This window comes from Hippopotamus amphibius, chromosome 15 (assembly GCF_030028045.1).
Source record: "Hippopotamus amphibius kiboko isolate mHipAmp2 chromosome 15, mHipAmp2.hap2, whole genome shotgun sequence".
NCBI classification, from domain to species: domain Eukaryota; kingdom Metazoa; phylum Chordata; class Mammalia; order Artiodactyla; family Hippopotamidae; genus Hippopotamus; species Hippopotamus amphibius.
In genome coordinates, this window is record NC_080200.1 from 44,136,454 (window position 1) to 44,161,187 (window position 24,734).

General features: G+C 44.9%; 1 protein-coding gene across 2 annotated transcripts in view; it reads left to right on the top strand.

The window, feature by feature from the left end:
- MTMR12 (myotubularin related protein 12) overlaps window positions 1–24,734 on the top strand; it is a 64,070-nt gene that overhangs the window by 22,758 nt on the left and 16,578 nt on the right. The window contains exons 2-8 of one of the 2 annotated variants that reach the window (XM_057709641.1): window positions 3,228–3,288; window positions 6,061–6,203; window positions 7,538–7,610; window positions 8,434–8,564; window positions 9,825–9,918; window positions 13,587–13,716; window positions 19,209–19,284. In XM_057709641.1, the coding sequence (XP_057565624.1) occupies window positions 3,228–3,288; window positions 6,061–6,203; window positions 7,538–7,610; window positions 8,434–8,564; window positions 9,825–9,918; window positions 13,587–13,716; window positions 19,209–19,284 (708 nt within the window). Of the gene's footprint in view, window positions 1–3,227; window positions 3,289–6,060; window positions 6,204–6,225; window positions 6,434–7,537; window positions 7,611–8,433; window positions 8,565–9,824; window positions 9,919–13,586; window positions 13,717–19,208; window positions 19,285–24,734 lie in introns of those variants that run through there. The other variant, XM_057709642.1, reaches the window with a different exon arrangement.

The following is a 24,734-nucleotide window of genomic DNA, read 5'->3' on the forward strand; positions in this document are numbered from 1 at the left end:
ATATACATGTATGTATACAAATACATACACTGTATGACTGAGTTTGGAAATTACAAGGCGAAGAATGACGTGGGGTGTTTTGCTTTTTTGGCCGCACTGCGTGGCTTGCGGGATCTTGGTTCCCCTACCAGGGACTGAACCCGCGGCCCCTGCAGTGGAAGCGTGGAATCTTAACCACTGGACTGCCAGGGAAGTCCCTGGGGCGTTTTGTTTTTAAGGCAGTTTCTGCTTTACCTGGTGTGTGGGAAGGGGGAGGGCAGGGGGTAGTATGCACCTCTACACCCAGAGAGGTCACGCAGGGATCGTGGGGGTAGCAGCCAAGGAAAGCCATTCAGGGGCTTCTGTCAGCTGGAATAATGGTGAAATCCTGTGAGGCTTTACAGCTTGGAGGCCTCATACATCCTCGTGTCAAATCTGTAACCCACACCCTTGAGGTGGTGGATGCTAGATCTGGCCTGTGACTCTCCCCTGCCAATCTTACTCGTGAGTTGGTGGCTCTGACACTAGGTCCTCATCCTATGGCCCTTGGATATATTGCACGTTGACATGTTGCATGACGTGATTGTCATCTGTGGTTTCTCTGTTGTTAGTGCACTTGACCTAAGTTAATACTGTTGGTGACAATCAGCAGAGCCACTGTAACTAATTTTTGCTAACAAGGGAGCCATTATAAAGATACAGGTGTGATTCATGGACCTGTGGGCCAGAGGCGGGGTCGGGCCTCGCTAGAGCCTGGAAAGCCACGGAGTCCAGGCCATGATTGCTTGTGTGTCTGGGGTTGGGCTTTTTGTCTCCACATATCTTCTTCACGTGTCTCATTCCCTGCGGAACGGCTTTCTCTGCTGCCCCACGTTTGTGGCCAAATCTGCAGGTCTGTATCTGAAGTGGCCAGCTTGATTAGCTTCTCTTAGCCCTTCAGCCAAGTTAATGGGGAGATAAAATGACTAGCCATTTGTGGGTACCAATGTTTGTTATTTCCTGCAGGTGATGGGGAGGAGATGGTTCTCTCCAGGGGGCTGGGGGAGCAGGAAACAGTTGTCTGGGGTAAAGGGAGTTTTGAGTAGGACAGAGTCCTAAAAGGTGTCTCCTGATCGTCTTATTTATGGAATGAAAACAAAGGATTTCACTAACCGTTTCAAGAATTGACATATGTGGGTAGTTTGGGGTAGTATAAAATCTTCATCATGAGAAGATGATCCTTCTGCGGACGTAACAGTAAGGTCGCCTTCTTCATGCAGGCTTCAGTTTTTGAACTGAATTCCAAGCACTAAAGATGATAGAGTTTTCTAACAGCTGATTGGATTTAATGAATAGCTTTGCTTTCCTCAGAGAAAAATGATAAACCTGTCAAAAATAGTTGAGCTTTAGTTTAGCTCTTTGTCAATGACAGATGATGAAAACGCTCAAGGAGAATTTCTAAATTACCAAAACACACATAGCATTTACATATGCAAAAGTAGCCCCTCTTGTGTAACCTAGAGCAGTGCATCAGGATGATCTGGGGAGCTTTTACAAAACCAGAGGCTCAGCCGCATCCCCCACACGGATTCCTCAGCCTTGTGGTGGGGCCCTGTGTCTGCAGAGGTGAAAAAACAAGCTGCCCAGATGATCTGATGCGCCACAGGTTTGAGAAGCACTGCCTCTGAGAGGCTTCATTTATGGGCATCTCCTGGGATGGAAATCATAGTCATCTCCAAAGTAGACCATGCACAAAACGGGTTCTCTGAAGTTACCATGGCTTTGTTCTTCAGCCTCAGAATGGGCTGTTGGGCCTCTCCCCGCCTCAGCTGTACCCAGCTTTCTTCTAGTGCCACACTCAGTCTGTATCAATAAATTCAGAAAACTCATACCACCTGGAGGCGTCTACCCAAAAACCAAAAATGCTTCATTTTTATTTGTTGACAGAACTGTTTCTGTTTTGTAGAATTTCCCGCAGTCAGGATTTGATTGGTTGCATCCCCGTGGTGTCATTTCACATGTTTCTCTGTCCCAGTGTTCTTATAAATTGGCAGGTTGCCATAGCAGCTCAGGCAGATGGAGGTTAGATATTTTGGCAACAATTTTTCATAGATGGTGTGGTGGGTTGATGAGGGGCCCAGCATGCCTCTCTTTTTGTTATGTTAACAGTCATTTTTTTCCCCACTTTTTTACTGTAAATTTTCTTATTCCATATTATTATGGAAAAATTTGATTTTGACTCACTAAATTGATTTATAACCCACTAATAGATACAAGCCCTAGTTGGAAAAGTACTGTCCCTAGAGAGGGAGATAAGAACGCACATGGATACTTAAAAAGTAATATTAGAGGTGCTAATAGAAGAATGTATAACATGAATATTCTAGTATGGGGATAAATTTGTTTATGAAAGTAATGAAAATCTACATACAGACGTAAGCCCTGTTGAGTCCTAAAGTTAACAGCCACTTAGGATTGTTGTTTTGGTCCATTAATTCATTAAGGATTGCTAATTATCTTTGAATATCTCATAAACACTGAACCCAGCATAGAAGCATTTGATGATCAGTGTTTTTATTGAGAAACAGTGACACAGAACCTGGCCTTGATTCCTTGTTAGAAGTGATTGCATCCCATGGCACTGTGGTGTGATTTTAGGTAACTTGGAGCAAATATGTTCCCGGCCGCCTTGACTGAGCCCTGGTATGCTGCAGAGTGGACGGGTCCGTGTTGACTTGATACATTCAGGTTTTCCTGTTCTTACGTCCAGCCCTTTACACAGGTCCATTTTCTCTCAAAAACACACCACAGTCTTCTTTTGTTTTCAGTCCTTGATTCTCAGTGGAGGACGCGGGGACTCATTCTGTGGACTGTCTTCCATTCTGTTTCTGACTCTGCTGGAGCTGCTTCACTTGCTGTGTGACGTTTGTTCCTTTCTATGGGGAGTGCCAGTCCCTGTCCCTCCACTTGGGAAAACTAATAGTTGTCAATTCTAAATAGTGTAATACATTGAACCAACTTGTTGAAATTTTTACTTCCTTTAGTTAAAAAAACTTAAAAAAGAAAACCCAAAAAACTATTAACACAACATTGTGAATCAACTATACTTTAATTAAAAAAACAAAAACAAAAAACTAGCTTGTCAAATAAACAAAAAAGCTCCTGAGCGCATATGACGTTTTGGTGTGTATTCTGAAAGTGTGGCTTTATGTTATTCATTTTGAGTCCTTCAACAAAGAAGAACATTACCCTTTGCTATTCTCTTTTAGGAAATTCACACAAACGAAAAGGAAGTAACAGAGAAGGAAGTAACTCTTCACTTGTTGCCAGGTAACAGTCATGTTGGCATCGTACCTCATGTGCAGTTCAAAACCAGTGATAAATTATGTCATCCCTAGTAGCGCTATATATAAACTCCTTTGTCTTCATCCAGACAGTGTGTGACAGTAGTGAATTGGACAAATATATCAAGGTCTTCAGTTCAGTAACTGCACACCTGGGACTATTACAACATCTGCAGCAAAGTTTTGTTTCCCCTTCCCCATAGCTGATGGAAATAAACACGGGAAATTCTCACCTCTTTTGTAAGCAAATGTGGTCTTTTTTCCATGGTGCCTTACTAGGCCCCTATCCAGTTTCCTGGTCCCCAGTCAGGAAGATTCTGGTCCCCTGCAGATCCTTATACACCCCCCCCCCCCGCCCCCGCTGGGGTTTAACCAGCTGGGGCTGCCCAGGCTTTGCTCTTTGGTCATCACCAAGGAGCCTGGATTGGTTGGATTTCTTTTTTTCTTTCTTTTTTTTTTTGAGATAGAGGAGTGACTCTGTAGCTTAAGTCAAGTTTTAATTATTTCTGAATTCAGAAACAAACTACTTGGTGGTGTAGCCTCTCCATGTATGGGGCTATCCTGTGAGTTGTGCATTCGATTCTTCTTATGCTTTCTTTTTTCCAGTCCCAAATAGCTTTTTTCAAAAAAGTATTTTTAGGTACATTTCCCAAAACAATTGAGGCCTCATTCTCCTTTTAATCTTATTCCATTTTTTATTGGGAGGATATGAATATGCACAAGTTTCTGACTGATCCACCTTATTTGGTAAACATATCAGAATCTCTAACTTTAAAAAAAAAAATGTTTTCAAGTTTCAAAGCTTTTCCCCTACAATGACCTAAACCTCAATCCATATATCCTATTGTATTTCCTCTTCTTGGGTTATAGACCCTGAAATTTACTTTTGTCTTTAGCGTAGTGTTACATACATTCTCCCATCCCCTGGATTGCTGACGGTCTCTTCTAGGTTTGCAGCCCAGGTTTCCTAGACTAAACTAAGATCTTTTCCAGCTTGTGCCTGCCATGACGTGAGACTCTGCACATGCAAGCTGACAAGTGTGGCACAGGTCGCTTGCAGAGCCTCCCCTGGATGTCGTTTTAGCCCTTGTGTGCCAACTTCTAGTCTCCAGTGCCTGACCGAGGACCCATATGGCTTGCCTGGTCCTCTTTGGAGAGGCTCACTATGAAAGTTGTTTTTACACCAGGAGTTGAAAGCACAGGAAGCCTTACTCACATGTCTTCTACCTCGGACTCAGCTGAAACACTTTTCCTGGGACTATTTTAAGCCCTAGTGAGACCCTGACTGCATTGTTTTCTTCAAGTCTGGTGGTCTCTGTAGAGGCTGACCTGGTGACGGAACCATCTTCCTGTATTTCCATTGTAATTAACCCCTTATAAGAGAAAAAAACAAGATGAAACATAATATGTGTCCCTTAATAGTCTTAGTGTCTGAAATTCTTCTTTGTTTTCGTATTGAAAGTTAAAATAAATGAATTTTGAGCCACATAGATGGAGATTCTAAGGAGAAGATGGTTGTCTTTTGGATGAGAAGAAAATTCCTTTTATTCTTATCACAAAGTATTTACACTTAGTTTTCCTTTTTTTTTTTAAATTTTACACTTAGTTTTTCATTTCCCCTGTATCCTTTTTTTCTTGCCCTTATCCAGCCATCCTGCCGTCATGAGCCTCTCCTCTTCCTGCCTATCCCTAAATCCTCACTTTTTGACTATAGGGAGAAGTACTCTCTGTCACCAGGAAATACAGCTCTCATGCTGCTGGGCGTCTGCAGATCAGGAAAGGTGACACACTGAGAGGAAATAGTCCTAACTAAGAAAGAGAGGAAACCGTTTTTTTTTCCCCCACAAACCTTTGACCTCCCTTTTCCTCCCATCCTCGTCCGTGGAGCCAGGGAGTGCAGTCGGGCGTCACCCTCTGTGCCCGAGGGCCCCGGGCCAGGGAGACACCCACGCTCTTTGTGCAGTTCCGGGGTGAGGAATGGCCCACCCTCACAGGAAAGGGGGCTCGAGAGCTCCGTGCCAGAGCGCGCTGGCCAGCCCTTCTGGCTTTGCTCACTCGGATACCGCGTCTACAGAATGTCTGCTTGGGTCCACGTGATAAAAGCACGAAGATCTGGCAGGGTAGGATTAGAGACACAGACGTAGAGAATGGACTTGAGGACGTGGGGGAGAAGGGGAAGCTGGGACGGAGTGAGAGAGTAGTGTTGACACATATACACACTATCAAATGCAAAATAGATGGCTCGTGGGAAGCTGCTGCAGAGCACAGGGAGATCAGCTTGAAGCTTTGTGAAGACCTAAAGGGGTGGGATAGGGAGGTTGGGAGGGAGGCTCAAGAGGGAGGGGATATGGGGATATATGTATACGTATAGCTGATTCACTTTGGTGTGCAGTAGAAACTAGCACAATACTGTAAAGCAATTATACTCCAATAAAGATGAAAACATTAAAAAAAAAAAAGCACTAAGATCTGTGCTTGCGAGTATAGCCGAGATCATGTCTGCCTGTTTGGACACATCCATTATTCACAGTGAGAAAACAGAGAAGTGCCCCGTGTGAAAGGGTATCTGAGCCACTGTGATTTCACTTCTCTGTGGTCGCTACTCCACTTCGTCTTCTCCCCCAGGTTTTTCAGCTCCTGTGTGCTGTGTCGTAGCGTGTGTTTGTCTTTACTGGAATAGAGCTGGGGAAGCTTGTACTGTTTGCATTCTGTATGTTGCCTGAGGACTCTAAAGAGGACTTGTTTTGGTTTCGATCAGGTGAACAGCTGCTCTGTGAAGCCAGCACAGTGCTGAAGTGTGTCCAGGAAGATTCCTGTCAGCGTGGAATCTACGGGAGGCTTGTCTGCACAGACTTCAAGATTTCTTTCTTGGGCGATGACGAACCTGCGTTGGATAATGATGTATGTACGAGCTGCCCTTGTCTGAGTTTGGGGGAGCACTGCATTTGTGGCCCTGTTGTTTTTTTTTTTTCCAGCATCTCAATAACTCACCCCCAATGCACGTGAACGCAAAAGCCAGAGTCCTTCTCACCCCTAGTCTGCTGTCTCTCCTTCGGGATCTCCTTTTGTGGGAGGATCACCCTGCAATTTCCCACCAGTGCCTCACGTCACGCTGGCTTGCTCTTGACCTCGTAGGTTGACACCGTCAACTTTTTATTTTCTTCTGTATTTCAACACAGGACATGTCACTCATGGGAATCACATCTCCCCAAATATTCTAGTTCCCCATATTTTCTCTATACTGAACTCTTCCTCAAGTTCAGGAACTGAGTTCGGTTATAAAACTGGTGCTGAGTGCAGCACTTGAGTTTGGGTTTACTTTGCGTTTGCTCTGCGCCGAGCAGCCGTATCCTTGTTAAGTGTTGTCGCCCGTATGAAGAGTGAGCAGTAGAGTGAGGGGGGAACGCCTGTGCCCCTCGCACGCGGTGTGGTAGTGGGAACCTGCCGGCCTGGCCACAGCAGCACCTCGCTGCCTCACGGCCTGGTTCCTAGTCCTGTACAGAGACAGCATTCACAGAAACTTGAATCTCCCAGGGTTTTCTTCCTGCCTTCATGAAGCTCTGTGGCTCACCTGTCTCCAGTTGTGTGGAGAACTCTGAACCTGCGTGCCCCCTCCCAGCACCTCTCAGAGTGCACGTGTGTGGCCTGGCGTGGTTGACCTGGGAGCAGCCTGGGAATGGCATGTCCTGCCTGGGTTTGAAAACGAGTGTTCGCAGCATCTCGCACACTTCATTACTTCATCATCCCTTTCCTAGGGATGTGATGACATTTCCCTGTTAGTTTGTTTGTTTAGGAGGTATACCTTTTCATTTATTTTTTCTAGTTTCATTGAGATATAATTGACATATAACAGTGTATTAGTTTAGATGTACAACATGGTGAATTTGATAATATGTATGTATTGTGCAATGATCATCAGAATTCAGGTAGTTAACATCCATCATATCACATAGTTACAAAATTATTTTCTTGTGATGAGAACTTTTAAGATCTACCCTCTTAGCAACTTTGAAAAGTATAATGCAGTGTTATTAACTATAGTCACCACGCTGTACATTATGTCCCCAGGACTTACTTATTTTATAACCGACGTTTGTACCTTTTGACCACCTTCACCCATTTCCCCACCCACGCCCCGTTTTTCTTAATATGCAAGTAAAGAATGGTGATTCGCTCTGTAAGTGTCTAACAGTGCATAGCAGGGGATCACAGTTGTTTCCTTTTGAATCTTTTAGGAAACGCAGTTTAAGAATAAGGTTATAGGAGAAAATGACATTACCCTCCACTGTGTTGATCAGATTTATGGAGGTGAGTATCTGTTTACCCTGGGGTGTTGCCAGCCTTTGAAAGTATAGCTGATAATGATGGGGGTTTTTTTTTTTTTTTTGGTTCTTTATAGTTTACTAAAATTTCTTTACATAATTTTGTTCAAATTAGTTTTGTGGATGGTAAAATTGAGATGCAAAGGTTTTTTTGGGTTCACTTAGCTGGAGGAGCTTAGACTTGAACATGGAACCTCTTCTTTCTAATACTCCGCAGTGCCGTTACATGCTAGATGTTGATCATATGTCAGTGTTAGCTGATCTGATAAAGGTCTGTCGTACCACACTCGGGTATCTTTTCTGCTGACTAAACGTTTAAGCTCTGTTGGCTCCACTTCTCTATTTTTGTAGTCAGGGCTTTATCAGAAATCACTCAGTAGCCATTTATGGTGTTTCCAGCACCAGCAGCTGCTGCGTGGACCAGTCTCTAGGACAGGGAGGAGGGTGTCAGGAGGGGCCCTGGCCATAAACCTGAGAGATGACTGTCCCAAAAGCAGGTCCCTAGTGACCTCGCATCTTTCGTAACCTCAGCTTTCAGATCTGGGTTTTCTGCAGGAGTCGGTTCTGCTGACAGAGGCCAGTCCACTGGGTCTTGTGCTTCCTCGAGAAGAGTGAGGAACCCTAGCTGTTCCAGAGAACAGGGCCCTGCTGGGTGGTACTGGGCCCTGCTGACAGTTATGTAGAAGCAGACGTCTTTCCTCTCCCTTTTGAGAGGCCTCCTTGGAAGTTAATAGTCTACCTTGTTTCTTTCGCATTAACTTGTTGTCTTATAACGTGATTCCCTTCTTTATTTCATTGTCGATGTGTAGTGTTTGATGAGAAAAAAAAGACTCTTTTTGGACAGCTGAAGAAATACCCTGAGAAACTCATCATCCACTGCAAAGACCTCCGGGTCTTCCACTTTTGTCTGAGGTACACAAAAGAAGAGGAAGTCAAAAGGGTAACTAGTTGCATGTGTTTTTAGGTTTTATTTCCCGTCAGGTTTTCCCCACTTGTTCTTGCTTCCATTGCACGATGGTTGAGGGGAGCCTTTTCACTCTGTAAAGTTAAAACTGGTTATAACCGCATGTGCTTTGATTAGAATTGAGAGAATTTGGTAGAGCAGAACTGTATTATCTTGGCACATGCTACGTTTAATCCTTCAACTCATAGTGTGTTCCTTCCCAGAGCCTCCAGAGGGTGGGAGGTGGTAAACCAGGGTCCGAAGGCAGTCTGGGGAAGCGGAGGATGGAGCAGCTAGAAGCAACCCCCTCCCCCTACCTCTGACAGCCTTTCCAAAAAGCAGCAGCAGTGACCCCAATCCCCAGAATGAAGGAACTGACATCTGGGAGGCTGTAGTTGCACGTGAAAGGATGTGGAGGTACACGGTCGTGGGCAAAGTGAGTCACCAAATGAGCCTGTGCTTTTGGTCACTTACTTAATCTGGTTGCTGTAGCAAATTGAGATGTGTAACTGGGCGAACTGGTTTCAGTGGTTATTGTAACTTCCAAGATTTCTCTTCAGATATTGAAGCTCTCAGACTTGCCAGTGTCATGCTAAATAAGTCAAGGGAAACCTAGTGAGAGGCCAGTTTATCTGTTGTTTCTGGCTGCAGTGAGTTATGCATTCTTTTTAGGTATCCTCTTAATTTTCTTTCGGGTAGGGTGGTAGAGCAGTTAGAACAATAAATATGATTCCAGTGTCTGTTCTGAGCAGCAAAAAGAGTGGTGTAGATGTGGAAAATTCCCTGAGAAGCCAGAAACTTCATTTTGAATGATGACTAGTCATCTCTCCAAACATACTTTTGTTTGGAACTTCAAACAAAAAGCATGATGGATTGATTTCCGTATCTTCTAGAAGAAGATCCGTAAGGTCACACCAAGTAGAACAGAGCAGCTAAGCGTCTTGGTTATCTGATCGGCTATACATCAGATTTTTGGAGTATCTGAATATGGCACTTAAGTTTTTTTAGCGCTTTGTTTTTGAGAAATTAGACTATGTTTTAAAAATTGCCCTAGAAATTCAAAGCTCTTTAAAAAACCTGACAAGATGGTTCGCATTCTGTTTATTTGGCATTATTCCAGGAGATCACGTCACAGATACAGACCTCAATGAGAGCGTGCCCATTAGCGTTACTGAAAACCTAGACAACTTGGGTGTTGTCTCTCAGTGTTTATCTTGCCAAAAGCATGACTGTACCCATTGCTTGATTCTTTTCCAGATTGTCAGTGGCATAATTCATCACACCCAGGCCCCTAAACTGCTTAAACGACTGTTTCTGTTTTCCTATGCGACCGCAGCACAGAACCACAGAGGTAAGCTTCCATCCACAGGTAGGCAGGACCCTTCCAGTTCATACCTGCAGCTCATCTGTGGGTTTTTTCCTCTCTCCTCTAGCGATGGGTTGCCTCTTGCTTGGGTGATTCATTCAGATTTCTTTTAAAAAAAGAAACATCTTTTAGGTTTGTTTGCTTTTTGTGAGGGATTATTTGTTTGTTTCTTATGAAAGATAAAATCAATATATTATAGTTGGGAATGTGAGACTTATAGAGAAACAAAATCGAGACAAGTTTAAAATCACTCTGTCTATGCCTGGGTTCTTTTTTCCACTTTAACACACTTGATTTCATTTCATAAGACCCTAAAAAATGTCTTGCATTCTAGAAAGTTTTTAAACAACCAGAATATGCCTTATAGCAAATATTTGGGGGTTGGGGAATGGAACAGTTGTACATCAGAGAGCACATCAGAAAACGGGTTTGATTAGAAAGCTTAAAATTCCAAATGTTTTCCATTCGGTTCCCTGAAAAAGAGAGCAATGTTTTAAGTACGAAACCATGGTCATCTGAATTAGCTATTAATAACGTGTTGGGTTGTACAGCATTTCTGCAGATGTCTGTCTTCTTCCTTCTCTGGGTCGTTCCCCTCTGTCTGTTCAGTTGCTCTGCGCATCCCTCTTTCTTTTTAATTCCAAATTAGTGTTTTTATTTTTGTCTTCCGGTTTTGTTGAGATACGATTGACACAGCACTGTGTAAGTTTAAGGTGTACAGCATAATGATTTGACTTACATGCATCATGAAATGATGACCAGTGTTCAGTTTAGTGAACATCTCCATCCTCTCACGTAGATGTAATATTGAAGAAGTAGAAGAAATTGTTCTCCTTGTGACCACTCAGGAATTACTCTCTTCCACAAGTCCTGTGTGTAATGTGCAGCAGTGTTAATTACATTTGCCATGTCGTACATTGCCTTCCTGTCTGCCCATTACTCTTAAGGTGAAGCTGCTATTTACTGATTCTGTGTGCCATGTGTCTCTCACCAGGAAAGTGGCGGGGTGGTTTAGCTGCATATACCATGCTTTCTGGAATGCGGAGTTGCTTTGTCACTACCTGCTCATGTGGTAAATGTTTATCAAACGCTTGCTATGGGCCCGGTACCCTGGGGATATGGGGATGTGAGTAGGACTAAACCCCTGTCCTCTAAGAGCATCAAGTCAGGGAATTCCCTTGCGGTCCAGTCATTAGGACTCTGCACTTCCACCGCAGGGGGCCCGGGGTTCAATCCCTGGTTGGGGAACTAGGATCCCGCCAGCCACCTGGCAAGGCCAAAAGAAAAAAAAAAAGAGAAAAAGAAAAAGAAAGAAAGGCGAGCATCAAGTCAGAGTGATGTGTGCTCTGGTGGGAGGGACCGACCACGCTGGGGGAGGGAGGGCTGTCGGGGGGGTGAAGGCTGGGCCTGGGCTGCTGGTCGAGGATGTGGAGGGTCCCATAGGCACACAGGAGTGAGTATTTGAGGCAGCAGGACTGGCGCGTGCAGAGATGTGATATCCAAGAGAGCAGGTTGCATTTGGGAACTGTGGTGATCTAGCAGAAGAGGTATGAATTTCCAGGTCTCTCCCACTTGAGTTCAAATCCTTGTCCAGCTGCCTAGTAGCTTTGTGATCTTGGGGATGGCACTTAACTCTTGGGGCCTCTGTTTTCTCATTTAAAAAATAGTAGTGTTAATGCTTCCCTTGAAGTGTTGTGAAGATTATAAATTGTTAAATGCATGGCGCCTAGGGTGCAGTCATTAAATGAGGGTTGAGATTGTAACTGCTTATTCAGGACAGATTATGCACAGAGAATTACATTGACGTAAAATATACTTAGCACTGCTATCAGGCTGAACATAAAATTTGTGCTTTAATTCAGTAAGTTCATCTTTGTGAATGATCTTTTCACTGTAGCAATATGTAGAAGTGCCAGTTAGCTCGGTGCTGGCTGACAACAGCTTGTTGCAATATGAGATATACAAAATGTGACTTCTTTGTTGATTGCTATAATTTATATAAACGTTTATTGGGTCTACATTTGAAAAATCATACTCTATTCTTAGGAACTCTGCCACTTCCTTATATCCTGACTCTTGGTCTAGACCCAGCACAGGATGGTTTCTTGGTTCCCCAGCTTGTGTCGATCTGTGTGCCAAAACCCTTACCTTGACTGACCCTGGCAGTTCCATTACCTTGTGGTGGCTGTTTATGCACAGAAAGCCCAGGATATGTAGCATCTTCTATTCTGCCTGAATTCTGCCCTCCTTCTCTTCTCCTTCCAACCTCCTTTTTTTTTTTTTTTAAGAGTAAAGTTTGTAACTGACAGGTGTGAGTTGGCCAGTTAGGTTTTGGATGGAGCAGGGGTTTCTAGAGGTGGTGGCTTTGCAGTCTGAGCATCTTTCATTTTTCTCAGGCTTCATAATTCACAAATGTGCTTTGGCTGAAAGGTCCTAAATGTTTGTGACGTGGCATTTTAGCGAAGGCCTCATCTGTGTTGCTAAGAAAATGACCTACTGTGCTTGAATTGGCGTATCCTTATTACTCATGTCCGGTGGGGAATTTATTTGCATTTATTACTTTATGGAAATTTCCTTTACTGCTGCCTGGGTTTGAATTCCACTTCTGCCATTGCCTGGCTCTGTGACCTTGGGCACGTTATTTGACCTTTCCGTGCCACATCTTTAAATGGAGGAAATGATATTACTTACACTGTAGGGTTGTGAGGATTGAGTTATTAGGTGTAACGTGCTCAGAATAGTGCCCGGCATACTAAGTGCTATCCAAGCTTAACTGCTGTTTTTTATCGTTATCCATATCATCATCTGTACTATGTACTATGTACTATGATCTGGTTTTATTAAAAGGAGCAGGTGGGAGTTTTATTAAACACTTTGTTTTTCCCAGAAGGCTTGTTTTTTTTTAAGATGTGCACAGGCTTGAGCGAACTGATGTGTGTCAATACCCGACTGTGTTTTGGTGCAGGTCACCCCCACCAAGCAGCGCTGTGGCTTGGGAGAGGACCAAGGACACGCCTGCTGGGCTGCAGGAGTCGTGCTCCTGGGCGCTTCCTCCTAACAGGTGGTGGCAGGGTTGGGGCAGAAGTCCCCGCCACCATGACGCAGCCCTTGGCATGCAGGCCCTGACCCTCACCATGGCTGTGTGATTTGTTTATAGCCCTCAGAAACTGGGTGTCACACTGAAGACTCCTCTTCTTGGCAGTGCGTCTTCACATTGAAGGAGGCTTCACACTTAGGGATCTGACATGCCATTCAAATGAGTTTGCCGTCTTATGCACGCATTGGTAGGGCTAAAAATATCTTATTATTTTAGCATTTGTGCCAAGCCTGTCTTTTAGTGCTTCACGGGATCTTTTTATGTTCTATAAATTATCTCATGGTCAGATGACTGAAAGTGGAGCTATGAATTACTTTTGCAAGGAATGGAACAAGAACTGCTCCTTTCTCCCAGAACAAAAAGACAGAGCCTTGCTCATAGTTTTGGGTGAACGACAGAAAAAAGGAACAAGGTTAGGATGAAGCAGTGAGTTCATTCTGCAGGGATGAAATGGGCTTAGTGGCGGAAGCTGGGGCCCGAGGAGCCACTGTCACACCATTAAAATACCAGGGCCTCAGGACGAGATTTTACCGACTTTTTCAATTTGTTTTGTTAGCTACTGACCCCAAGAACCATGCCTTAATGTTTGACACCCTTGAGGACTGGTGTCGGGAGCTGGAGCGGACCAAAGGCAACATGAAGTACAAAGCAGTGAGTGTGAACGAAGGCTATAAAGTCTGTGAAAGGTAAGCTCTCAGTGTTGTGCCTTTCTTTTTGAACAGCTTTGTTGGGATTTAGTCCACATGCCATACAGTTCACTCATTTGACGTGTACAGTGTTTTTAGTACATTCACAGGGTTGTGCAGCTATCACCGCAGTCAGTTTTAGACCATCTTCATCATCCCCAAAATAACCCCATGCCCCTTAGTAGTCATTCCCCATTCCGCCCCCTCCCCACTCCTCAGCCCTAGACAATCACTAATCTGCTTTCTGTCTCTGTAGATTTGTCTGTTCTTGGCATTTCACATAAATGGAGCCATATATAATATGTGGTCTTTGTGCCTGGCTTCTTTCACTTAACTGGATGTTGTCGAGGTTCATCCACGTCATAGCACATATCAGAATTTCACTCTTGTGTTACTGCTGGGTAATATTCCATGGTGTGGGTGTACCGTATTTCACTCATCCACACATCAGTTGGTGGACCTTGGGTTGTTTTCACTTTTGGGCTGTTACGAACATTAGCGTGCAGGGTTCATATGGACGTGCATTTTCAGTTCCCGTGGGTATATTCCTAAGGGTGGAATTGCTGGGTCATAAGGTAACTCTGCCTTTAGCCTTGTGGGGAACTGCCAGGCTGTTTTCCCGCCACTGCACCATTTTACATTCTCGTCAGCGGGGTGTGATGGTTCCCCTTTCTCCACATCAATACTGTACTTTTTTAAGAAACCCTTAAAGTGTCCCTTAAAACATTCAGAAGTGTAAAAAAAAAAAAAATTCAGAAGTGAGTTTGTGTCTTTTTCTTCCCGATTATATCTGTAATCTAGGTAAAACTCTTAGAGACCTTTCTGAGTTTATATTATGTATTTACTTTCCTTTTATCAAGCACTTTATTTATTCATTCAGTAAACATTTTTGAGGACCTCCTATGTGGCCGACAGTGTCCTAACTTTTGGACATAAAGCCTAAAAATCCCTGCCCTCCTGCAGCTTTCGTCCTAGAGGGAGGAAAATGGTGATAGAATAAAAGAGTAATTCTAGTGTATGAAAAAGTAATAAGTGCTATGGAGAAAAATAGATTGGCAAGGGACTGCGGTGTGCTGGAGGTGTTGGCAGGAGGGTTGGTCAGGCAGAGGGAACAGCAGGGGCAAAGGCCCTGAGGTAGAATCTCGTCTGACGTGTGTGAGGAAGCGCAAGGTGCCCGGGGCTGGAGAGGAGCGAGCAAGGGACAGACGGTAGGAGGTGCAGTCAGGGAGGAGAGGGCCGCTGGGTGCTGACGGGCAGGAAGGTTTTCAGAATTTATAGTGCAGTGCGGAGGAGTTTGAGCAGAGACGTGATGTGATCTGACCTACATTTTTAGAGGATGACTGTGTGTAATCCTTTTTTGGAAACTTGAATCTTATCATTTTGGAACATAACTCCTCAACACCCTGCTAACAGTTTCAAAAAATTCATATTTTTCTAGGACATTTTGTATTCAAGGTTCTGAGGGGCCTCTTCAGATCAGTTTTGATTTTGTTCAGTCCCAGACATTTATAAGGTTGCCCTCTTGTTATAGCACAAACTAGGGTGACGGGGGAGGGGCCTGCAGGGCAAGTGTCGGATCACACCCCTCACCACGCCCACCCTGCTCCTCCTCCCCTCTTCCAGTCACTAAGCTTGGAAAGGAAGAGCTAGCTCTCAGTTAGAAGGAGGTCAGAAAGCCCTGCTCCTAGGAGGTGATACTGATAGAAGGCATCCGCGTTCCCAGGGCCCTGCCACATGCTGAGTAAATTCATTGCTATTTGCATGGGTGTCAGCGCATCAGAAATGTACCAGGTAGAGAAGGGGAGTGGAGGGGGGTGGAGGGGGTCCTAATTAGTGGTCAGCGGGGAGCATGGAGCCCGAACACACTCCCCCTGAACCTCCCCAGGCATGCGCCCTTCCCCCCCCCCCCAGACCCCTGCTTGTCTGCCCCATGGGAATGATACAGGGGTGATACAGGAAAAGCTGTGCTTTGTTTCTTACCTGGACCACCGTGGCAGCTGCCGCATGGTCTTCCCCACCCACTCTGGCCCCCGGCATCCATCGTCCGTGTGGAGCAGGCTGAGTGAGCCTTGCCAGGACACTTTTCATCATCCTCCCCGCTGCTTCAGTGGCTCTTCGCTGTTCATGGTAGAGAAGATAAAACTTCTAACAGGCCCTACAAGGCCCTTCATGGTGTGACTCCTGCCCAACTCTCCAGCTTTGTGTGTACCCCTGCAGCCACCCTGACCCCTCCTGTGGGCCTTGCCTATGCGGTCTCCTGTCTCGGATGCTCCTTTTGCTTCTGCTTGTACAAGTGAGTTACCTCCATCTCATCGGTCAGGTCTCTGCTCAGGTGTCTCTTTTAGGGAGTCTCCCCAAGACTAGGTGCGGTCTCCTGTGAGAGCTTTCGTTGCACTGTATGCCTCTCTCCATAGCACCTCCTCCGATCGTGAGTTTATTTTTATCTGTATCACCGTTTGGTTAATGTTTGTTTCTGCAGCCCATCAGCTCTGGGGAATCAAGGACACTATTTGTGTTCATCTTTATATCCTCAGTACCAAGTATAGTGCCTGCCTTATGAGACCTACTCAATAAATCGGGGACAGAATGAATAAATTAACGAAAGACCCCGTGGTTAGAGGGGACCCTAGTCAGTTTGGATAAGAATAAGAAACCGAGTGTCTACTTTGCCTTCTCTGAAAAGCCTTTCCCCATCCCACCTCCCTGTGCAGGTATAGGAAGGTCCTCAACTCTGTAGGGTGTGTGTAACACAGGGGAACCTAGGAATTGACACGGCCACAGGAAGACATTGCTGCTGTGGTGGTGTTGCTCTGGGGCTTCCCTCACCCTAACTGAGGTGGTGCCTGAGAGGATCATACAAGTTTCCGTGAATAAAGTCAGCTTATATTTGGAGAGGCTGTTTATCTTGTATTCAAAACTCCTCCTAATGACTAGAATGAGTGCTCTCCAAGGAGGGAGGGTTAGTTGCTTGCAGACATTGGGAGTCTCCCAGTAGAGCTTCGGTAGAACCACCTCCAGTTCGCTGGGACAGGAGGGGACATGACAGACCCCCCACCGGTGCAGAGCTGTCCATCTCTGTGCAGCCTCCTTTCTTCAGTGACTGCATGGTACACATGCTAATACACTGGGTGCTGACATTTTTTCCCCCTTTGGTGAAAGACTGTTTATAAGAAACAGCTGGTCAAACAACATTGTAAAATATTCAACCTCACTAGTAGGGGAAGACATGCAAATTTTTTAAGACAGTGTGGCCGCATTCCAGCTTTGTCAAATGAGCCTCTGGGGAAGGAGCTGAGAATCTGGTTTAAACAAAGCCCGAGGGCAACTCTTACCTGTAAGGGGTGGGAAGCAGTGGTCTGTCTGTAAGCTGCCTGCTAGGGCAGTGCTTCTCACGGTTGACTGTGCAGCCCGGTCACCTGGGGAGCCTGTGAAAGTGCAGATTCTGATTCTGTAGGTGAGGGTTGGGCTTGAGAATCTGCTTTCCTTCTAAGTGTCCAGGTGATGCTGCTGTACACTTTGAGTAGCAGGAGCTTCTAGAACAACAGCTTTTATCCTGATTGCACACCTGGAGAGCTTTTACACCTCCGATATTTAATAGTTCTGGGGTGGAGCCTGGACGTTGGGAATTTCTAAAGCTTCCTATGTGACTTTAGTGGGCAGCCTGGTCTGTGAAGAGGTTTTTGCTTCAGTGACAGCACCTGAAGAAGGGTTAGTAAGCCCACCCACTCAAGCAGATGTGAAGGGAAACATTCCAAGCACTTCAAAACCTCTAGAGCCAAATAATTCTGTTTTAACGGTTTGAGGTATCTAAACCTTGACCAGAGGTTCCTAAACCTGGTTTTACATCACAATATTATGGGAGCTTTGTTCCTTTTAATTACCTTTAAGGTTTTTTTCTTCTTTTTTAACGGAAAATTTCAAGCAGCATAAAAGAAAAGAGAATTTGATGAATTCCTGTTACCCATCACCCAGCTTCAATAGTTAACTGATGGCTAGTCTCCATGCCTCTACCTACTCCACCCCCACCCCTACCCCCATCTATTTTGAAATAAATCCTAGAGCTTATCACATTTCATTCATAAGTATTTGTTTTACATCTCTAAGAATTAGGGACTCTTTATAAACATAATTGTAAAAGCATTATCACAGCTTTCACATTTAACATTTGACTTCTTAATACCATTCAGCACCCAGTCAAGGGTTCCGATTTTCCCCATTGTTTTATAAATTTTTGAAACAGTTTATTTTTCATCTTTTTATCTGTTTTATCATTAATCAAGATTCAGTGAGATTGGTATCTTGAAAATTGATAGGTTTCTTAAACCTTTTAATCTATAAATTCTCACACTGTTATCTCTTTCTTGCAATTTATTTGAAGAAACCAGGCCATTTGTCTGATAGTTTCCTACAGTCTGGATTTTGGTGATCACATCGCTATGGTGATGTCTAAAATGTTGCTCCGTGCCATATGAGTCAATTAGATCTAATGACTTGATCACACTCAAATTCTGATCTCAAGGCGGAAAATCCATCTTTCCTATGACCTAATACTTAAGAAACTTACTTCAAACATGGGGCACGTATACAAACACCATCCGGCTGGTTCCTATTGTAGTGTTTACACCACAGGCACCTTCTTCTTTCTCATGAGGCTTTATTTTGAGCTTTTTGAGCGAAAGCTGTTTAAGCTCCACAGTGATAGAACTCAGGTGGCCTTATTAACAGAAACCTGTGTCTACTAGTTAGAGGAAGAGATGGTGTCCCTATATATCTTTGGTGTCTGCAGCTCTGAAAACCTACTACTTAATAGGTTTGTTATTTTTTAGAACCTAAATTTTCTTCCGTAGAAACTGAAGTCATACTGCTTGGGTCCAGGTTCCAGCTCCACTAGCACTAACTGTATAACCTGGGAAGGGCCTTAGTAGAGCTGTGCTGTTTCTTTATCTGTAAAATGGGAGTGAATAATGATAGTCCATACCTCATAGTGTTGTTGGGAAGATTAAATGAATAATTCACGTTAAGTAATTAGAACAGAATCTGACATATGGTAAGCAGTTAAATGTTGTGTCAGAGCACTTGATAAAATGTCTGGGCAGTCGTCATAATTACTGGTTGTCATGTTAGTCTGACTCAAATCAACACAGGTACTTCTATTGTCACTATATGGTGAGAAAGATCCCTCCCAGTTTTGGAATTCATATACTTTTAGATAGAAGATGCTCGAATCCCCTCATTTTATTCACAAGGAAACACACCCAGAGAGGGGGGATGACTTACCTGGGGTTACACAGAATGAGAGGCAGAGCTAGGATTTGAACTCAGATTCCTAATTGATTTAAACAGAGACGGTTCATCTGCGCTGGTTCTTCTTAGGAGGGAAACATGGTCCATGTCATGGCACTCTGCTGTACTTCCTGTGTTCATTGGCGTTGAGCTTTCATATTTAACGAATTAACTCCAGCACTAAAACCGATGACATCTCTTTCTTCTAGGTTGCCAGCGTACTTTGTCGTCCCCACCTCTCTTCCCGAGGAGGATGTGCGGCGCTTCCAGGGTCATGGCATACCAGTAAGTGCCTCTGGAAACCCTAAAAGCATGAGCTGCTCTTCGGCCCATCCTGGCAGATTATGCTACTTAAAGCCCTTGGCTTTGGTGTTAAAGAGTTTGTCCTCAGTCCAAGAGCCATCTAAAAATATCTTAGGGCCTCCCTAGAGGAGCCTCTTCAACAGGAGGCTCCCAGGGACAGAGTTCCAAAGTTTTCATAGACGCACTGGAGTTCTTAGCAGAGACATCTTTAAAGAGCTTTAGGGGGATTACAGGCCTGTCTGGTGTTGAAAGCCAGGCTGATTTAACACCTAAACTGTTTTGAGGCTGAGCCGACCCCTGCAGGGGTAGTAGGGTTTAAGATTCCTTTCGGCCTGCACCATTAGTCTTGAATAGGCATGGCTGAGTTTCCTCCCGGAGACGACATGGAGAGCTTACTTAATTTTCACAGAATAGACTGGGATGGGAGCCACATTTAGTGTGTCACCGATCAAAGAAAGCAAGACTCTGGCAGTTATTCCTGCTTCTAATTGGCAGTTGGGAGTCGCCAAGCCTGCAGGGAATTGAGTACAGAATGAGAATTGCAGATAAATGCTGTGCTATGCACAAGGCTGGTTCACCAGAAAGGTCACTCCTGTCATGGGAGGTGAGATGTCTAAGCAGGAGTCACATGCCCAGAAGTGCCTGCAGGCTGGGCAGGTAATGAGTGTGGTCCTTGCAGTGAAGCAGAGACCCTCTGCCTGGGTGAAGGGCTGGCTGCTCTTCTTGCCAGCCCGTTGTGCCACGTGGGGCTGTGGGTCTGATCTTGCCAGGTGTGCGGACTTCTCAGGAGAAGTCAGAGAGATGGATTTTTGTGTGCGTTTTCCCACTTCCTAAAGTATGCAGCTGTTTACAGCTGATTCAGATGTTTAAAACCATGTCTTTGGGCAGAGCTGGTTCACGTCCCACCCGTTTGCCGCCTTCGACTTAGGGCAGCGGTTCTCAAACTTTCTGGTCTCGGGACTCTTTACACTCTTAAAAATCACTGAGGGTCTCAACAGTTTTTGTTTATGTGATTGTACCTGTTGATATTTGCCATATTAGAAATTAAAACTGAAAAATTGTTTAATGTTTACTTTAGTAAAAAACTCATTACATGTTAACATGAATATTTCTATGAAAAATAACTGTATTGTCCAGAACAAGAAAATAGAATAGTACGGTTTTACATTTTTGAAAATAGAAAACAGTTGCATTCTTCTGTCTCCTTCCATCATTCAGTCTGTTGTGGTATGTTGGGGTGTGGTTGAAGTACATGAAGAAAATCCAGTCTCACACAGGTGTGTATTTGGGAAAGGGAGAAGTATTTAATAGCCTTTTCAGATAGTATTGAAAATATTGTTCCTTGATGGTATACCAAAAAGTTGATAAGTGGTGGTCTCATAAAGGTTCATTGCTATAAGGAATCTGAGAACATAATCAGTGAACTTTTCATTCACTGCTAAATTAAAATCCATTGGTCTCTCTTGTGCTTTGAATGGATCTTAAAACGTGCGTGATTTAGAAACGTAATACACTGGTCATTTAGAAAATATTAGCTCACTAGGTTATACAGATCGTCCAGATATTGACATTTCTTCTTAGATAAAAATCACGTTTGTTAATATCATCCCTGTCTCATCAGGAAAATCTTTAAATATTGGGAGTTTGTCCAGTCAAAAAGAGACTAGTGTTCCAAAATTCTGAGTTTTGCTTGAAAGTTCAACTTTTGTCGTTGGCAACAGATTGTCAGCTGTTTTCCTTAAAGTGAAAGGCTCACTTCATTCTTTTTTAAGATTGAATGTCTGCCAGAGACCAAAGTCCAAACACCCATAGTTTGTGTGTCACTCACTCTTTCAGTTACGACAACAGCTCAGCTCTCAAGTCAGCCGCAGAGGAGCTTTCCCCTGAGACACACGCTTCCTTCTGTGCTTTGTTTCCACTCCATCACGCAGAATGTAAAAGATATTAGTATTGGATATAAACTGTAAGGATTAAGATCAGTGTAATTAATGACGTTTAGTTCTCCGTTATGGACGTTCTGAAGGGAAACAGTTTTCTCCTGCAGATGTGTGGCAGTGAAGAGCACGGGCAGCCAGGGCCCTTGGGAGCAGTGACTTGGTTGGTGCCGAGGCACCAGCAGCTGTAACACTATCAGTGCAAATGGCAACACAGTGAAAAAGACAGATTATATCTCAGTATCATTCTCAGGCCACCTGTAGGGCTCATGGGATCTATAGATGACATTTTGAGAATTGCTGTTTTAGAAGAATAAAAATGAGCCTTTCATCCTTCAGCCTTTCATAGGTGAATCTAGGAGAGGAGGGTATGCTCTGTGGGGAAAAAACCAAGATGAATTGTCTACTCACGTGGGAATAGGCTGCTTCTCCACCCAGCACTACTCTGTTCTAGCCAGGCCTCGGGGCTGAGAAGTAGAAACTGTCCTGAGAAGGTCTGTCCTGAGGAGCCAGCAACAGAACTTTGATAGAAACTGTAGGAAGACGTTCTGACTTTATCAGATCGGCCTTAATTATGTGTCCTAAAAGTCATAGTGGAGCTTGTGATGCATGGACAGTAGAAAAATATTTCACGAGGCGGAGTTTACACATTCACTCAGGGAACACACCTCTCGATATACATCGCGTACAGTTTACCACTAGTGGCATTGAATATATCCACAGTGTTGTACAACCGTTATCACTAGTCCTAGAACATTTCCGTATCTCTCTGCTTTTTCACCCTGACTTTTCACCTAGTCTGGTCTTTCCTGTCTCCACTTACTCCTTTTCAGGGAAGACCTGTATGATTCGTGATTTCAGTCATACCCTTGCTGCCATTCTAGAGACTGTGGCCTCCTGGACCCTCTGCTGCACTCCAGTCCTGAGTAGTTTTTTGCTCTGGGGCTGGTGAACATTGCTGTAGATTGTTCAAACCAAACAGCAGAGCGTTTTAATGGGATCTGTGAAAGCTGTTACCCTGCCTCACTTGGGCCCCGTTCTGCTCAGCAGCCTGTTGGTGACCTCCTGCTTCCTGTGTCATTCTTCCCCGGGAGAGGTAAACATTTGTTAATTCTCTTGAAGCTGGTGATCCCACCCTTAACTCTCTTACGCTCAGCGACCACCTTTTCCCTACTTGCAAGGGGTCTTGGAGAGCGAGCCACGAGACCTCCCTCCGCGTCCTCCCCCCTCCTCCTCTTGTTTCTGTGGTCTCTCTGTGCTCCTGTTCCCTCCATCTCCAACCCAGACCTCTGCCTGGGCTCTTGCTCTCCTCTGTCCTAGATCTTTCTGGAACCTGCTTCCGTCGCTCTGCCCCTTCCGTGTGTATCTCCGGAGATCCTGCTGTCCTGAGGGCGTGCTCAGGTCTCCCTCACCTGAAGAAGCCCTTCCTTACCAGTCGAGCATGGCTGGTTCTCCTTGCCTGTGCTGCCAGATGTATTTAAGGTGTGTACTGATTTCTCTCCTTGCCTCTCTACCCCTTTCCTCTCGCAGCAGGGCTTCTGCTCCCCCGGCTCTGCTGGTGACCCTCCCAGAGTCACTGAGCCCGGGCGGCCCGTTCTCCACACCGTCAGTCACTGTAGTTCTGGACTCTGAGCATACCCCACCTTTTTTTGCCTTTTAAATTCCTGTCTTGGCTTTGGAAACACAGTGCTGTCTTGGTCCTCTTACCTCCTTAGTAGTTCCTTTCCTTCTTTCTTATACTGCCTCCTAGCCTCCAGTTGTCACCAAGAGGCTCCCCTAAAGCTTTTTGGCTCTATTAAGAGAGACACCTTGAGATGTACCAAGTAACGTACAAGCTATTAGGTATAACATGAGCCACAAGGATATATTGTACACTGTGGGGAATGTAGCCAGTATTTTGTAGTAAGTATAACCTTTAAAAATTGTGACTTACTATACTGTATACCTGTAACTTACATAATGTAGTACATCAGCTATACTTCAGTTAGAAAAGACCAAAAAAAAGATTTAACAAATAATGAATAATCTCTCCCTTCCCTTTTATTTTTTTTTAAATAAACAGGATTATCAGACTGATTCTTGTCTGTTGTCAAGTCATTCATAGAAAGAACCCTGTGGCCCTTTCCCAGACAGAAATTGTACTTATTGCAATAGGAGAAGACGTGTGACTTTTGATAAATTCCTGTGAGAAGTCTCTCTCTGACCAAGGATCTTGCTTATTTTCTATTTACTGTTTCAAATAGAGAATGTAAGGGAGTTGCCCTTTCATGCCTCAGCTGGGAGGGGACAGTTATCGTTGAGCCCAAAATGAGCTGTGGTTGAATGTCACCAAGAGCAGATTCTTTCTATCCCACAAGAGGAGATAAGAAGAGTTAAGGACACTTAACTTCCTAGAAGCTGTCCTCGGTCACGGCTGAGAGTGTCCTCCTCCCTCAGAGGGAGCTGCACCCACCAGGGAGCAGGAGTGCCTGGGCGTGAGGGCTGAGCACGGTGGCTTAGGAAGGGAGGGCAGCAAAGGGTCTTTTGATTTGTCTCAGGGTTCTAACACGTCTGCCCCGTTAGGAATCTTCCAGAGCCATGCTCTTTTTGGCAGTTCCTGAAGCCGTTCTGTGTCGCTCTGTCCTCGCTCCGGGGTGGGCGCGCGTCTCTTCCGCTGAAGCTGGCAGGCGGCTCCTGTGTCCAGCGCTGCAGCCCTGCCTTCCTCTCCTAAGTCGTAATTGTCATCTTGGGCACCTCCTCAGTATCTTCACACGAATGTCCTGTGGGCACTAGACACCCAGCCTACCCAGCAGTGATTCGTCGTCTTCCCCTGAAACCCCAAACCGGTTCCTCTCTCTGACTTCCTGCGCGTGGTGCAGAGTACCGCCGGGGTCTCGTGCGCTTCGCCAGCCCGGGCGGCTGCTGCGCACCGGGGTGCGGTCTGTGTGGTGCAGGCGACTGGCAAGAGGGTGCCCCCTCTGTGCGGCTGAGTCCTCCCGGTTTACCTTTGAGCCAGGGCCCGGAGGCTTGGTCAGCAGAGCTGGGCTGGGCTTTAGCCACTCTGGAACCCTTAACCAAGCCTTTATATGGGGCACAGAATCCACAGTCGTACTCTCCTGCCCCAGCCAGTCTTCCCCTCTGCTCCATTCCAGGCTCTCCTGGCAGATTACTTCACCCCCAGATCAGTTCGAATCTCCTTGTGTTCCTGTCCCGCAGAGCAAACAGAAGAAACTCCCACTGTATCTGGAAAAATAGCCAAACACGTGAATCTGTCACTTACAGATTTCTTCCTCTGCTGCCCTCCCTTTGTTGTTCATTGGAATTCCCTTCTCCTGGGGTTTCACGTTCTACTTCCTACTATATTTGCAAATTTATTTCCCTTTTTAGAGTATAAGCTCCTTGAAGGTAGACAGTATCTTAGCCCTCTTTCCATCCTCTCACAACCTAATTCAGTGCCTTGCATGTACAAGTCTCTTCCCAATGTATGTTGGATAACCAACTTCTCATGCTTTCTAGTGT